Below are 17238 nucleotides of genomic sequence, written 5' to 3'. Positions count from 1 at the left end.
CTGTTGGTCACATCAGAAGTTGCCTTTTTTCATAAAGATTGATGTAAACTGATGTTTTATTTGTATTTATATTTTATGTCGTGCTCAAATATTATTTTTACAGGATAGAAAAGCAGAAGGATTTAAGACTTAACTCTCTGAACCTCAAGTCGTTTCTGGGTGTTTTTTCTTTTTCTTTTTTTTGTTGTGTCATCTTTTTTTTCTGTGGGTTTTTTCTGTGCCATATAGTGTTGTGTCTCTCTGTGGACAGAGCACCCCGGGGGGGTGTGGGGGGAGCGGGTCTGAGAGGTGTTTTGTGTGGAGTACCACACATATCTCTCCCTATATTTTATATATATATAAAAAAGAAATAATTGAATTTGATTTTTTTTAATTTTTTGTTTTTTAAAATTTTGAAAACTTTTGATTCACCTTTTTGGGCTTTTGGGCCCCCGGTTGCCCCCACCCGGGAAAACACACACACAAAGATGTTTTTCTGTTTTTATTTTTTTTTTTTATCTCCGCTTTTGTTTTCTACACCCTGTGGTTTTGCGGCGATGTTGTTATTTGCATCCCGGGACTGTGCTTCCTGCGTTCTGATTAATGATTTTTATGCATAAACTAAATAAAATAATGAACGTATGCATCGGAGTCGAGCTTGGTCTCCACGGTAACTAGTTTCTAAGATAAGATGAGCCTTTATTCATCCCACAGGGGGAAGTTTGCAGAGTTACAGCAGCAGAGATGAAGAAATGTGACGTAGAAATATAAAATAAACCAAAATATACACGAGCAGTGATTCTAAAAGTCACATTATTTCACACATTTTTGATGAATAGAATCACTGGAGGAGTTTTAATGTTGCACAAAATATTCAATCTACTCCTGGAAAGATCATAATTAAGATTTCTAACAGACTTTATTCCATGTTTGAAGAACATCAGCTGGTTTCTCTCTAACAATCAGTGAATGCATCAGCCTCAAAGACATCAGATATCAGTCCAGCTCAATATATTTAACTACAATTCCAGTTAATTCACAGTTTTTTCAGTTTAATTTGAATGTTGAGGCTAAAAAATGTGACTTGTGCAGCATTTTTTTAGCCTGTTTTCTGTGATTGTTTCAGTCTCTCTCTGGAAGTGAAAGCATCTTTATTGGCTCCAGCAGCAGCTTCCTCTTTCCCTGATAGCTGCAGAAGGTCACACACAGTTTATTCATGCAAACAGAAACTAACGGAGGCCGCAAGAAACACAGAAACACAGAAACACGTCAGTTTGAACTCGGATCTGTTTCTGATTTTCTGTTATCTCGCTGATCTGCACTAAAAGCTGATTTATGGTCGTCAGTGACGTGTGGGCTCATGTTCATCTACTGCTCATTAAAGATTCTGGACTTTCTGCTTTAGTTCTGTTTAGTTTTTTTTTTTTTTTTTTTTTAAACTATGACATGAAAGTTAGGCTGAACTATATGCAGAGAAAACACATTTTGATCGACGGAAGTCACGATTTCTGATGTTTTTAACTTGTTTCTTCATGTCTAATCAGGTGAACTAGTGTCCTATATCATGTCTTGTTTGTTTTAATTAATCATTTCAACAATCACACAAACATTAATGAACAAAACTGTCATTTCTCTCAAGGAAGCTGAAAACAAATTCTGTAAAAAAAAAAATAAAGAAATCTGGCAGCAGAAGGCTTTTATGTTCAAAAACTCTAAAAGTAAAAGCAAAAAACTGTAAAATAATGATCATATAGCTGATTTATTTTATGATCACACGTTGTGGAAGAACATAATCCAGTTTGTAGAACACAGAATGCAGCTAGTAGGTAAATAAATATTGTTTTGTAGTGATTTTACTGGTTGTTACGTGTAAAGAAGCAAAACAGGGAAAATCTGTAAAATAAGAGCCGTCATGTCCACAACTTGTCTTCCCATCATATCTCACAATATCTGTAAAATAATCATTCTGGAGCTCTCTCTCCTTCTTCGTGGTTTCCATGGAGATGCAGGACTTTATGTTGCAGTGAAAAACGAGCCACCAGTGGAGACGTGTGAGCAGCAGGACCGGAGGCCTGGACTTCTGGCGTCCACCTGAGGTCGCTGCCGGTTTTTAAATCCACGGGTCCAGATCCCGGGAGGCTCCTCCAGGTTTCGGCTGCGGGAGCGCGCGTCGGTTCTGGGTGCCCTGAGGAACACGTGTGTCGGGGACGCGCTCCGCCGTGACACGGGAGTGAACCGGGACCACCGCCTCACTGCGGCTCCGCGCACCGGAGCGGCCACAGCGCGGCTCCTGACCCGGATATCACCTCTGATCTGGGACGCTTCCAGCTCTGAACTCGGCGTCTCCACGTTCTTCCAACACCTGGATGATTATTTCACTCCCACCTGAACTTTATTTTTTACTTTGAATCCTTGTGTCGGACTCGGTTCGGTGAATGAAGTCGTGCGTAAAAGTGGCGCCGAGATCTGATCTGAAGAGCGAACATTTGCGCACTGGATTCACGCACATTGGATGTTTTTTTGTTTTTTTGGTTTGTTTGGCGTCTCGGCACACGTGTTTGTGCGTGAGGGATGACTGAGCAGCTGTCCAGGTGGGTTTAACCTGCGCCAGATGAGATGCCACCATGTCCTTTACGCACCGGCTCGCTCTGCTCCTGCTCGGCTTCAGCTTCATCCACACGGTCAGTCCCTCACCATTATCACGATTAGTCATTAAAATATCAGTGTCATGCCTGAAATATGTGCAGAAATGTGATTAATGGACGTTAAAGTGGTGTTATGGGAAATTCTGTGGTGAAAATAAGTCGTTTTACACGTTTTTAGAACAATATGGAGCTAAAATAAAGTCACAGTGAGTTTATAGAGACAATAATCGTGATTTATCTTTATCTTTTACTTTGAGCCTCTTAATCCACGTTTGTGCTGCTTTATTTCTCCGTCTGCTCGTTTAAATCCTCTCACTTCTGCTTCCTGTGTCATTTATTTGACACTTATTGGACGTTTCAAAGCTGTAAATCATCTCAAACAGCAACAAACTTTCCATGACTGCAGCCTTCTTTCTGCTGCTGCTTTTCATTGTTTAACTGTAGCATGAATTATATATTCACTGTCTGCTGCTGCTGCTGCTGCTGCTGGTTAAATTTTAATATTCACACATGAGGCTCAGCTCTGCCTCTTTCTTCAAATTAGATTCTGTAGCTGGACTCGTCGTTTTATTCAGAGGACTTGTTATCTGCTGGAGAAGTTAAAAGCTGAGCTGATCCTCGGTGCCTTTGGATGCGGCTCCAGACAACTCAAGTGGATGATTTACTCAAAATTTAACCTCAGTAGATGTGTTGGAGGTGACGTCAGTGGCACTGAAATCCACTCGAGTAGGAGAAACAGTGACTCATGAAGGATTTCACTGTGAGGAAAAGCTCCTGATGGGAAAAACCCAAGAAAGACAAATAATGTTCCAGATTATCTGTTTTTTTTTTACCCAAAGTGAGTTTTTAACTGATTATTTGAGTTGACTGATGCAAACGGACATTTCAAACCTCAGTTTTTCATCCACAAACCTCAAAATAGGATATTTTTTCGTAATTATCGAGCTTCTAGCTTGTGATTTAGTGACATCTACGTGTTAAAATACAACTGCTTTCATCTTAAAATGTGACTTTAACATTTAAAAACACGCCTCAAATCTTAATGTGTTTTTTCATACATTCATTTTGTGGGTTTTTAACTGATAGTTTTTACGTTTCAGGCCTGTTTTTGCAAACTTAACTGATGCAAACACACATTTAAAAGCATCAAAACCCTGTAAAAGTCTCAGTTTTCCATCCACAACCTCAAACGTGATGTTTTCTTAACATTTAAGAACAAACCTTCATTCTAGGTGTATATTTACGTACATAGAATAAAGTCTAAATGTTGGAAAACTTCAATGTAGAGATTTTATAGCTGATCATTTGAGTTTTAGGTCTTTACTTCTGCTGTTTCTGCAAAAATTACTGATTCAAAAAACATGTTTAAATCCTTACAAACCAGTAAAATGTCAGTTTTCTGTCCACAGATTCAAAAATAAATTAATTTCTCAAAAATCTGCCGAGCATGACGCGTGCTTTAACCGCATCTACAAGATAAAATATCTGAGCTCACTTACGTCCGTAGACGAGGAGCTTAAATGTTGGAAAACCTGCATTTTGTGAGTTTTTAACTTCATTTCAGCTTTAAGCCTGTTTTACTGCTGTTTTTTTTTTAAACATTACTGATGCAAACAAACATTTAAAAGCATCAAAACGTGTAAAAATCTCAATTTTCCATCCACAGACCTCCATCCAGGTTATATATCATATAACTGTGGTTTTATCAGCATCCACACATGGAAATAAATTCACTTTAATGCTATAAAATGTCATCATATCAACATTTACACACATATCTGAGGAGTTAAATGTTGGAAAACCTGCTTTTAGTGCGTTTTTAACTGATAATTTAGACTTTCGGCCTGTTTTTCTGCCGTTTCTCAAACATTATTGAAGCAAAAAGACATTTAAAACCTGAAAAATCTCAGTTTTCTGTCCCCACACACGTCAAAAGTGCTGCTTTTCTTCAACATTTATGTGATATACAGTAAATATGTTTTGTTTTTGCAGCATCTGCACATTAAACACACTGTAATGTTGTAAAATGTGACTGTATTTGCATTCATAGATGAAGAGTTTTTAACTGATATTTGTAGTTTTTGGTCAGTTTTCCTGCTCTGTCTGCCTTAAAAACCTTTAAACATCTGGATGCACTGTTGTTTTCTGTCCCTTTTCCTGTTGATTTGCTCCGTTCTTGGCAGCCAGTGCATCCTTCAACGTCTCCTTGTCACAGATTAACTGAAGACGGATGTTTCTTTGTCGTATTGGCTCATCCTAATGAGCTGAAACTCTGCTGTTAAGGCGCCACAGAAGAAACATTTTGAACAGCAGGGATGATGTTTTGTTTTCACTGATTTAGGGGATGAAAGTGGAGCAGCTGAGGTTGATTATTGAGAAATAATACAGAAGAACTACTTAAGCCGTGTTTAGTTCCTGTGATGTTCATCTGCAGCAGAGCGTCGCTTCGAGGCGGCTCTGAGCTGTGAAAAGGTTTCTGTCGGCTGCACACAGCGGACGGATTTCACAACGTCAGACTTTCACAACCGCAGCAGAAGTGTGTCAGCTGTGTGTGCGCTCCAGCCGAGGTCACGCCGGACGTCAACGTACAACGTTTACACTGGAGGTGACCGGCTGCTGCTCCGTCTGCTGACCTGCTTTCTCATACGTACAGAGAAAGTAGCTTTGAACGTGGACACCTGCCACCTGAGGGTGAAGCTGATGTCAGCATCTCCTGCTTTCACTGCAAACCAACTGTCCAAATCGAACTGATGGAGATTCTACATATGTTGCAGTTCAATCTAGACTTTTTGCAGAAACGGTGATTCCAGCAGAGGCTCAGTTCTGCTTTTTAAAATCCTTCATGCGTGGAGTTTAGCTGTTGTCTTCAGTGAGCACAGATGTGGTGAAAACTGTGTTTTATCTGATCTTAAAGACATAAAACCTTTTATTTCTCACTGACTGGCATTAAATGTGACCAAACTGTTCCTGTTTCAGGTCAGTCAGGATCACCAACGTTGTTTCTTTTTTCTACACCCCAGTATTGTGAGAGAGGGTTTTTTTTATGACGTTTACATCCACTAAGATGCCTTCAAACTATTTGGGAAAGCCCAGGTGATGATGTCATGGCTTTGGAAGCTTCTGATTGGTTAATTGACAACATGTGAGTTAACTGGAGGCACACGTGTGGATGTATTTTAAGGCTCACCTCAAACACGCTGCTTTCTTTTGTGACAACATGGAACATCTAAAGAAACCAGCCGAGATATCAGGAAGAGAACTGTGGACCTCCACCAGTCTGGTCCATCCTTGGGTACAACTTCCAGATGCCTGAAGGTTCCACGTTCATCTGTTCAGACAGTTCTATCAAGTATGACCACCATGGGAATGTCCAGCCATCATAGGCTCAGGAAGGAGACGGTTCTGTGTCCAGAGATGAAGTGTTCTGGTTGAAATGTGCGAATCAACCCCAGAACAGAAGCTAAAGACCTTGAGAAGATGCTGCTGAAGCTGGTCAGAGAGTCATTATCCACAGTGGAACCAGTCCTGTACCGACATGGGCTGGAAGGCTGCTCAGAGAGGAAGAAGACATCACTCCAGAAGAAACATAGAAAAGACAGATTACAGTTTGTAGATGCACACAGGGACAAAGAGCTTCATCAGTGGAGACATGTCCTGTGGTCTGATGGAAACAATATGAGATGGAAAAGTGGTGCTTTTTACAGATTTTTTCTTTTTTTTTTGAAAAAAATGATCTAATTTTACAAATTCCAGGAAAAATTCCTTTATTCGCCAATAATTGTGTTCCCAGTTCGCATATAACTCATTGCTTTTGCATTGAATCTCCACAAAAATCACATTTCATCTCATATCTGAGTTCTGCCTAAACACACAGACGTTGGCCTTTTGATATCATTTTCTCTGCTGTCTTTTTTATAAAAAAAATTTCACATTTTAACGTCTTCAAATCTGCTCAGAATCAACGACAAAACAGAAGACGCTCTGTGCAGCTGCAGAAGTCCATTGAGAATCTCACATTTTTAATTTTTCTGCATGATTTAAATAATCTGATGATGTTTGTCTGAACATCGATGAGTGTGCAGTGAACAGAAGCTGCTAAATGCTAATTCGGCTAATTCAACGTTCTTCTAGTGCTTCTTTTTGGTTGTTTTTTTATTGTCCACTAATCTTGACTTTCCTCCTGAAAGCTGGAATCAAGCTGAGCTTTGTTTCACATTTCCGTCTCTTCTCCGTCCTGCAGGTCAGTGGAAGGTTTTCTCGCTGCCAGCTGCAGTGGGAGATGCAGCGAGCCCGCACAGAGTGTCGCACACAACTGCAGCAGCAGCCGCCGAGTCCTGCAGGTACACAACGTAAAGCACACAATGACACACACACACAGTGACGCACACGCAGGAGCTGCTAGGAAATCCCCATGTGGAGGTTTTTACAGAAACGCTGCAGGAAGAGAAGCTCTGAAGCAGCTAAACACACAAAACAATGTAGTGTGTTAGTGCGCTTTTTAATCCCGTGTTGTGTTGTGTTGTGTTGTGTTGTGTTGTGTTGTGTTGTGTTGTGTTGTGGTGACATCAACCCAGTTACACAACGTGAGTTTTGGCCCCAACAAAAACAGAAAATCATTCCCATAAACGTCACCGAGGAAGTAAATACGCCACCGTGTGTGTTGACGAGGTCAGCTGTGTGTCGCAACAGTCGCACTATCAATCATTTATTTACCTCCCAGACACACACAGACACACACAGACACACACTCTCACTGTCCGTTAGACAACTAATGAGCAGCAAATGAAAGCATTAGAGGAGAATTTTGTGTGTCTTTGTGGTCTTTTTGCATTAATTTGTGTTTATTTTCGTGTCTTATTTTCTAAGTTTGTGTCTATTTGCAGCTTTTTTTACACTCGTTTGCGTCGGTTTTGTGTCATTTTGTGTCTCTGTGAGTCGGTTTTAATCTCTTTCTGATCATTTTGTGTCTCTTTGTGTTCATTTTGCATGTTTTTGTGCATCTCGTTGACCTTTTGTGTGTCTTTGTGGTCGTTGTGCATTAATTTGTGTTCATTTTCACCTCTTATTCTTTTAGTTTGTGTCTACTTGTGATTACTTTGCGTCTCTTTGCAGCTGTTTTACAGTTTGTTTGTATCTGCTTGCACTGGTTTTGTGTTCATTTTGTGTCTCTGTTGGTTGCTTTTAATCTCTTTCTGGTCATTTTGTTTGTCTTTGTGTTCATTTTCATCTCTTGTTTTTATTCATTGTGTCTCTTTGCAGCTATTTTACAGTTTTTTGTTTCTGTTTGCGTTGGTTTTGTGTCTGTTTGTGTTCATTTTACATCTGTTGGTCAGTTTTTATCTCTTTTGTGTGTCTTTTGTGGTCATTTTGCATTTGTTTGTGTTCATTTTCATCTCTTTGCAGCATCTTGAGGGTGTTTTTTTATGTGTTTAGCATCGAAATGGCATCGGTTTGTTTTCATTTTGCGTGTCTTGTGTCTGTTTGTGGTTGTTTTGCATTTTGTAGTGCGTTTGTGTGTCTTCGAGGTGATTTTATCTGTGTGTGTTGTTCTTATTTGTGCTCATTCTGCATCTCTTTGTGTTTGTTTCTGTCTCTCTCTGGTCTTTTTGTGTGTCTGTGTCGTTGTTTTTCTCTCTTTGCGTTGGTTTTGCATGCGGTTGTGTTCATTTTGTGTCTCTGTCAGCCAGTTTTAATCTCTTTCTGGTAACTGTGTGTGTCTTTAAATTCATTGTCGTCTTTTTTTATTTATTAATTTGATTCTCTTTGCAGCTATTTTGCATCTTGTCAACCTTTTGTGCATCTTGGAGGGTTTTTTTTTTGTATCTGTTTGTGTTAAAATAGCACTAGTTTTGTGTCTCTGTTCATCAGTTTCTCTTTCTGCACCTTTTGTGTGTCATTGTGGTTGTTTGTCTCATTTGCGTTGGTTTTATGTGCATGTCTTAGTTGTGTTACCACTAAAATCAACTGGTTGAGTTGTTAAAATAAAGGTTTTTATTCTCTGCTGGCTGCAGAACGAAGCGACACGTCAGAACTCTTTGATGTTCACTTGATTTATAGTCGGTGGTTCAATCCGCCAAACAGGAACTTCTGCGAGTTCACACCACTGATGTGTGTGTGTGTGTGTCTGTGTCTGTGTGTGTGTCTGTGTCTGTGTGTGTGTCTGTGTCTGTGTGTGTGTCTGTGTGTGTGTGTGTGTGTGTGTGTGTGTGTAGGATGTGATGGCGAGTGGGACAACGTGTCGTGCTGGAGAAGCGCGGCGGTCGGCGAGGTGCTGACCCTCCCCTGCCCCTCCCCCTTCCTGCTGCTGTTTGGCAAGAACGGTGAGCTTCACCTCAGACACACACTTCCTGGACTAACACACACACACACACACACACAGAGACACACACACACAGATGGCGAGAAAGTCGGTAAAGTCTTTCAGTTGCAGCCCCGGGGTCGGAGAACGTCTCTGAGCTTCCTTTGCATTCATGAAGAGTGAAAGTGTTTGTTCAGCACTAATGAGGATTTCTTCCTGGGACATAAAAACTCACACGTGTTTGTTTTTAGTTGGATTTTCTCGAGGAACCAACTTACAGAGTTCATGCTGTGAATTTAGCCGATGTTGCAGGTTGGCAAAGCCGCTGTATCAATAAGATAAGACTTTATGAATCTCAAAGGAAATTCTTTGGCCAGATAATGTTTAGAAAAAAAAAAAACGTATGAAAAGAATGAAACATCTCTGACAATAACATCAAAATGCTTAAAAATAAAGTTCTGGAATTGAAAAGTAATAAGTAATGCTGACAGTTATACTCAGATAGTGAAGAAAAAACACACATGATAATGAAATATTGCAGATTCAGTTGAAATATTGTACATTTGTTTGAAATATATTCCCAGAAAAATGGAAAATTGCACATTTAATTCAAATATTGCTCCAGAAAAATAAAATATGTTTCCTTCATTTGAAATATTACACCATAAAACTGAAATATTGCACCAGAATAAAATAAATATTGCACATAAAACTGAAATATTGCACCAGAATAAAATAAATATTGCACATTAAATTGAAATGGTGCAAATTAAAATGAAATATTACACCAGAATAGTAAAATATCGCACATTGAATTGAAATATATTACCAGAAAAATAAAGCATTGCACCTTCAATTTGAAATATTAAACCATAAAAATGAAATATTGAACCAGAAAAATGAAATGATTGAACATTAAATTGAAATATTGCACATTTACAGAAATATTGCACCAGAAAAGTTCAATATTTCACAGCAAAAATTAAATATCACACATTGAATTCAAATATATTATCAGAAAATGTAAATATTGCAACTTAATTTGAAATATTAAACCATAAAAGTTAAATGTTGTGCAATAAATTGAACTATTGCACCAAAAAAATTAAATAACGCACATTAAACTGAAATATTACACACTGAATTAAAATAATGCATCAGTATAATTAAATCTTGCTCATCGTTGCACAACCAGAATATGTAGTTTGATCTAAAACTCCGTCCAGGTTTGCTGCGTCTCTTCTGTCCTCGTCTGAACCTCTTAGTTCTGATTAATTGCAGCTTCTTTCCTCCGACTGTTTGTTTTCTCTCCGTCGCCTCTTTCTGCTTCATGCTGATGTCTCGTCTTTGGTCCTCTTCATCCTTCATCCGTCTCACTTCTTCATCTTCACTTTAATCCTTTTTATTAAAGTCAGTTCGTTTCTCATTGATGCAGCTTTTAGATTTTTTCATTTTCCAACTTGAACATGAATCAGTTCAGACGCTTGTTTGTGACTCTGACTCAGAGCAAACACAGAAATCAGCGACTTAACTCTAATTATCCTTCAATGCTTCTGTCATATTATCAGCAGAACAGTTCAGAGCTGCAACAATCAATCGATCAATCGTCTAACATCAGATTAATCAGGAGCTGTTTTGATCGTTGAATAATCGGTTTGAGTAGTTTTTATGAAGAAAAAGTGAAATTTCAGCATTTTTTCTTGGCTTCTCTCCTCCTCTGATCGACATTTTTCACCATTTTCAGACGTTTTATGGCTCAAACAGCTGATTGGTTGATAAATAAATGAATCTACAGATTAATCAACGATGAAAATAATCATTAGTTCAACACTGCTTCAAATAATATCACAATATTGTTGTTTGGTTAATGTGCTGATATCACATATTGTGAATCTGCTGCTGTAGATTCAGTCTGTTTTGCATTAAAGCTGCACCGATTAATCAGTTAGTCGATTAGTTATCAACTGTTAAATTATTTGTAGGCTATTGAGATGATCGATTATTCTGCTTTTTAGGGGGGAAAAAAATCTAATTTCTGTGATTTTAGCGTCTTAAATATGAATATTTTCCATTTATTTCCTCCTCTGTCTTTGGTTTTCGACAAAACAAGACATTTGAGGACGTCTCGTTGGATTTTAAAAACATTTTTCACCGTTTTGTGGCGTTTTATCGACCAAACAAATTATCAGTTAATATGTAAAATATCAGTGAACCAATGAAAAGACTCATGAGTTGCAGCCCAACGTTAAATTATATCAGAAGATCAGAATATCTGTCAAACAAAAATCACAATTTAGCCCAAAATGTTAATCACTGCACTTTGAAATATTACAGTTTTGTTTGTTGAGCTTCACTTAATTCTGCATTTGAGCTGCTGATTAATTAACTGGTTGATTAATTGCCAATTATTCAATTATTCGTTGACTATTTTAATGTTCAATTAATCAATTTGAGTAATTTTTTATGAATAAAAAAGTTCAAATTCTCTGAGTTTCAGCTTCTTTAATGTGAATATTTTCCATTTCTTTCCTCCCCTATGAGAGTAATCTGAATACTTTGGGTCGTGGATAAAACGTTTGTCATCTTGGGCTTTGAGAAACACAATTTTCCACCATTTTAATGATAAACAGATTAAACGACAATAAAAATAAACAATAATTCCAGCCCTACTTTAAAATATATATGGGGGGAAAAAATCACTAAATTTTTCAGTATGGCAGCTTCAGCACCGTTTTAATGAAGTGTTCAGGTCTTCATTTACCCTGCAGTGCTGCTACTGGACTAATTTGATGTTTAATTAAATACTTCTTTCATAAAAAATTAAAATTCTCTGAGTGCAGCTTCTTAAATGTGAATATTTTCTGGTTTCTTTCCTCCTCTGTGACAAAAAAACTGAATATTTTGGGGGGTTTTCAAGAAAATAAAACATTCAAACATGTCAACGTACTTCTTTTATTTTACATTTCATAGATCAAATATCAAACCAATTAATCGAGACAGTGAGAATAATCGTCTCTTGCAGCCTTGTTGTCGTGTTTCTTTCTTTCCCACCTCTCCTCTCTGGTTCCTCCGTCGCTCTCCTCCATCTCTGTGCTTTCCTTCAGACTTTCGGTTAATGATTACGTTTTCAGCAGCTGCAGCGTCAGTCGGCAGCTGATCGATCGGCGTCGCTGCAGAAGCACAAAACATCCGGTCGGCCGGCTGACGGATGAGGCGTGTAATCGCTGCAGCGCATCACAGCAGCAGGGTGACGATGAAACAGTTAAAACGATGCACCGTGAAAATCAGGCAGCAAAACGACGTTAAAACACAAAAACTGTAAAAATAACAGCAAACGTCTTTAAAGTAATGAGATTTATTTGCAGTAAAACGCCATAAATGCGACTTTAACTCACTAAAGAGTGTTTTTATTGTGTTGCACAGATGCTTTTACTCAAAGACAGTGAAGGAAAACTTACTCAAGCTCTGTGCTTCAGTACAAGTTTGAGGTGTTTTACTTTAGCGTGTCCACGTTAAGCTTCTTTTTCCTTCCAAGCTGCTGCAGAAATGTTTTATTTTCATCTTAAAATTACAGAAAAAGGATGTTAATTTACAAGAACTGTAAGAAATGTCCACATGTGCAGTAATTTGTTCTTTTACAGCTTTGACTGAAACGTTTTTTAGATGCAGATTAAACCCAACAGATAATCAAACCTGATTTTTAAATGCAACACGTAGCTGCAGATTAAACCAGCGATTGCAAGTGCTGCAATAATGCAAACTACAGGAAAGAATCAGGCACAGAAATGATAAAATCAGCAATAATAATGATGATGATGTGTGGCTGTGGCTCTTCAGCTGTTATCAGTTAATGACATAAATCAGAGGTATTAACAGTGAGTTGCAGGCAGAAACAAAACAAACCATAAAACTTGGATGAAGTTTGATGGAGATCCAGTAAATCCTCAGCCCGCTCCTCATTTCATGTTATTTTCAGGGATAAACACGTCGGCTGTTTGGTGAAAGTGTTTGCTGCAACATTTCTGGCTGCTGGTCAAAAAAAAAGTAGAGAGAATGAAGCTGAAAACATCCTGAAAAACAACTTTTATTCCAGGATTAGTTTCTGATATTAAGAGTTTACGTTTGTATTTAAGATAGCACGCCTTTAAACCTTAAAATATGTATTTTGTACATAATATTTCCCAATTTAAATGCTAATTATCAATCTAAATACACACACGTTGGTGGACTTGGACAGAATTCTGTGTTTTTATTGGCCTAAAAATGTTTAATTTACTTTAAATTCCACCTAAAAATTGTAGAATCTGCCTATAAAATGCTTTTATTTTGAAAAACTGCTTCTCATTTACTGCAACCTCTTTTGCAAAAACGGCCAAAATCAGCCAGACGAGTGCAGATGAAGAATTATCCACATTTAAGAGGAGAAAGACGCCTGGCCTTTCACTTGTCATCTTGGAAGCAACATCTCTGTGTTTATGCTTCATCAGATAAAACGGAGACACTCAGGGCTGTATTCAGGTTACTGTTCCAGAGCGAAGACATTTAGAGCCTTTTACATTATAAAAGCTGGAAGCAGAGCACTTTGAGCATTTTTTTCTACCAACAAACGTCCCTTTAACATTTAATTAATAATCAAACTATGGCCAGTTTGACTGCTGTCACTGTGATTTATGTTTTTGGTTAAAGGACATTTTTTTTTGGTGGTTTCCTCTCCTGAGGCGAGCCCCCGAGGATAAAGGAAGTGTCGAAGCAAACCGGTGGTTCTTGGCTCCAGATCTGATAATAATAATAATAATCTTTATTTATAGAGCAGATTTCACAGTCTGAGGCCCAAAAAGCTTCACAGGGACAGAAAACACAACATAAACCATCTTTGTTTTAAGAGGAAACACGATTTGGTGCAAAAATATATTTATATATGGGAGAACTGAAAGAAAATTTAAATTTCAGCAAGTGTTATATTAAAAAAAATGCCTGGAATTGACAATAAGTTTTACAGAGTTAAGGAGTAAATGAATGTTTTGTGTGTTTCCAGGTAACCTGAGCAGGAACTGCACCGAGAGCGGCTGGTCCGACGTTTATCCCGTCATCACCGTCGCCTGCTATTCAGACATCACGGACAGCGAGGTGAGTTCAGCTCCTCAAACAGCAAACCAGGTTTAACGGAGTCAGGAGGAGGCTCTGGTTGCTACGGGCCAATAACGGGCCAGAGGTTGATCAGTTTAGATGGTTTAGATTAAATCTCAGGTGACGGTTTGCAAAAGTCGACTCTTTAACCCAGTCAGCCAGTTAACTTCAGTGGATTTAATGAAGCCATGCAAAGTTCTACCTTCTCATGATGAATATTTTCACTTATTGGTCTTTAAAGCCCAAAGAAGTGGGCTGAAATGTTTCCGTTATTTCTGAGCCTCATAATTTGAGTTTTACATCCATCCAGGTGTCTGAATCTAAAACGTAAATTTGGGTTTTTTGTTTTTTTTCTGCTCTATCCAACTTTGAGCATCAATATGAGGTCTGTCAGAAAAGCTCCAGGTCTGGTGTCACATAAGATAGATTTCAAATCCAAAGTTTCTCGTTCGTAATAACCCCCCTGGAGTCTGACACACTTTTCCAGCCTCCCAGGATTCTTCCAGGATCCTCCTCAGCTCCGTCCTCACAGCCATCTTGATGTCGTCCACGTCTTCTAAACGGGTCCCCTTGATGACCCCCTTGAGCTTGGGGAAGAGGAACCAATCCCACGGAGCCAGGTGGTGTGAGTAGGGAGGTTGCTCCAGCACAGAGATGTTCTTCTCAGCCAGGAGCTGTGGGATGCTCAGGACGTTGTGAGCAGGTTGTCATGGTGAAGCAGCCTCCACTGGTCCTGCCACAACTCTGCCTCTCCTCTGAACGAAGCAAACACTGCAGGATCTCTTTGTAGACGTGTTGGTTGATTGTCTGAAGGGGAAAACTCCTGGTTTGTAGTTTGAAATCTATCTTTAGTGACACCAGTCCTGGAACTTTGTGGACACACCTCGTAGTTTGGTGCTTGCAAAATGTAAAAATTGAGATTGTGTTCGTGGAAGGAAGGAAAATAGTCAAGTGTTGGACACCAGTAGTACACATTATTTCATTTATGCAAACTGTTGCATAAAACACGTGAACACCAAAGTTGTTTCTGGGTTTCACGAGCAAACACGAAACTTGTGAGCGTTAAAATGTGACTGTGACCATATCAGACATCAAACTGCTGCAGTTCTGCTGTTCAAGCTATCATACATCCCATAATATTGATGCTCAGAGTCGGTTATAGCAAAAAAAATGAACAAAAGTCAGATTCAGTCTTTAGAAAGCGACTCCTGCATGGATGTAAAACTGATTTAGTTGCAGTTTTTCATGTTTTTTGTGTGTTTTTGAAGGAAAAAGCACAAAATTTAGATTGTTTATGTCGCTGTCATTGTCTACACGGAGCGTACACGACGAGATTCAGATGGAAACCTTAACACAAAATATACAAATAATAGAACAGAACAGGAACAGTACACATATAGGAGTGCAGAGTGAATGTAGAAGTTATCACTGGTTATTTCACAGAGCTGTTTCTTGCAGAGCTCGGTGTGTTTAAGGGCAACTCAGAAAGAAGATAAAACCTCGCAGGCGTCATTAAACACACTGAAGCTGTTATAGATTAAAAACCAGCTGATCCTGAGCAGGTCCGGGGGAACTTTTAGCTGATTTGGTTGATTTTATACGTTTCTGTCGGCGTTTTTTTTTTTTTTTTTTGAAGAATCTCAGTCGAGACGGTTGATGGAACGACTGCAAGTCTTTTGTTTTTATTTTGCTGAGCTTCAATCTGCACCTTTTAGTTTGCATCGATTATCTGATGAATCACGAACATTCGTGACCGGAAAAGCCTCGTTATCTGATCGGTTTGGTTTCTAATCCGCCGTCTTTGCTGCTATTCAGCCGGAGACTTAATCTGGCGTGAGAAACTGGCGAGTCCCTGAACGCACCAGTCGGCCTCAACACAAACCCATCAGTAGGCGTTTGTAGTCGTCATTTCTGAGCTGGAGGTAAAAAGAGGACGGTAGCTGGAAAATAAACCAAAACCAGATGGTTCTCGTGTGATTTGTCGTTTTATTGTGAAGGTCGATTAATGGCTGGATGCCGCGTTCAGGTTTTAAAACCACAAACGTTTCCTTTGTGCATCGACAGACGCCTGCAGAGTCCGTATCAGACCATCAGGTCTCTGCTCTGACCCACTTTGAAAAGCTCTGCAGCCAAACCAGCAGTTTTTCGGTTTGTTTGTGCTGCAGCGTCCTAAAGGTCAAACACTAAACAGCAGCTTTTATTGCGCTAAATCTGATTTCTAGTCTGTGTTTAGTTGGGCTGGTTTGGATTATTTGCTGCTGTATGTAAAATAAATGGCTCCTATTTATGGTTTGGGCTTCGGGCTACAGAATAAAAACATAATTCAGGTCATAATATAGCTGCGCTTGGTGCTTTTTTTCTTTTTAACCCTCTGAATCCGGAGCAGTTTTATTTACTCTCATCATATTTTACTGCAACATAAAGTCCTCAGTGGAAACAACTCAACCATGACTAGGAGGACAGATTTCTAATTTTACTAACGTTTAACACAAATGAGCTTTATTTTTATGTCACATTTCACTCACCGAGCAAATTAAAGTGCTTTACGACATAATAAAAATGCATTTAATTTGATTTAGATGAACTAGAATAAGAAGTCTGGAGGATTTTCAGTAAACTCGGCACATAAATCTAACTTTTTTCCAAGTCTAAACTCATTTTCTTGACTTTTTTTCCGTTAAATTTGCTTTAATTTGGTCCCGTCTCCCGGACTTCTGCTCTGACCTCCTGGACGGCTCGACGCTCGGCCCGATCTCGGATCTCCTCCCTGTTCGAGTGTGTTTACGCGTCCACTCTGACAGAGATAAACGAACGGGGAGAGGTTTTTTTCGCTCGACTCGTCTCTCGGACCACCGTGAAACCTTCGGCTTCGCTTCGACCGGCTGACAGCAGGAAAAAACCCAAACAGCTGCTCTCGTTTATATTTGTGGTTTTATTTGTGCGTCCTGCAGCCCAACAGGACGATTTGAGCTGTGGTTTAGAAAAATGACAGCGAGGATGCAAAGAGCTTTAGCCGACTGTAAACCTCACCTCAGGTCCACCAAGAACAGTTTTCTGGCTGTTCAGCTCAGTTATGAGTGATGTCTTTATATGATAATATTTAGGTTTCGTCTCATTTTGTGGCTACTTTATCAGAAGCTTGATGCAGTCGGCTCATATCTCTGGACTTTCCTTTAACTCTGGGCTCAA

General features: G+C 39.1%; 1 protein-coding gene across 1 annotated transcript; it reads left to right on the top strand.

The window, feature by feature from the left end:
• Positions 1-2513: 2513 nt before the first annotated feature.
• On the top strand, positions 2514-14049 carry LOC103375453 (vasoactive intestinal polypeptide receptor 2-like; the record flags this gene model as incomplete). Its single annotated transcript, XM_008305753.1, has 4 exons — positions 2514-2660; positions 6865-6964; positions 8837-8944; positions 13958-14049. Coding segments are annotated over exons 1-4 (357 nt in total), but the record flags the coding sequence as incomplete, so codon positions are not given.
• Between the last annotated feature and the right edge of the window lie 3189 nt (positions 14050-17238).

The sequence above is a fragment of the Stegastes partitus genome, unplaced genomic scaffold, assembly GCF_000690725.1.
Source record: "Stegastes partitus isolate 25-593 unplaced genomic scaffold, Stegastes_partitus-1.0.2 Scaffold2602, whole genome shotgun sequence".
Classification (NCBI taxonomy): domain Eukaryota; kingdom Metazoa; phylum Chordata; class Actinopteri; family Pomacentridae; genus Stegastes; species Stegastes partitus.
This window is presented reverse-complemented; position numbering and strand designations above follow the sequence as displayed.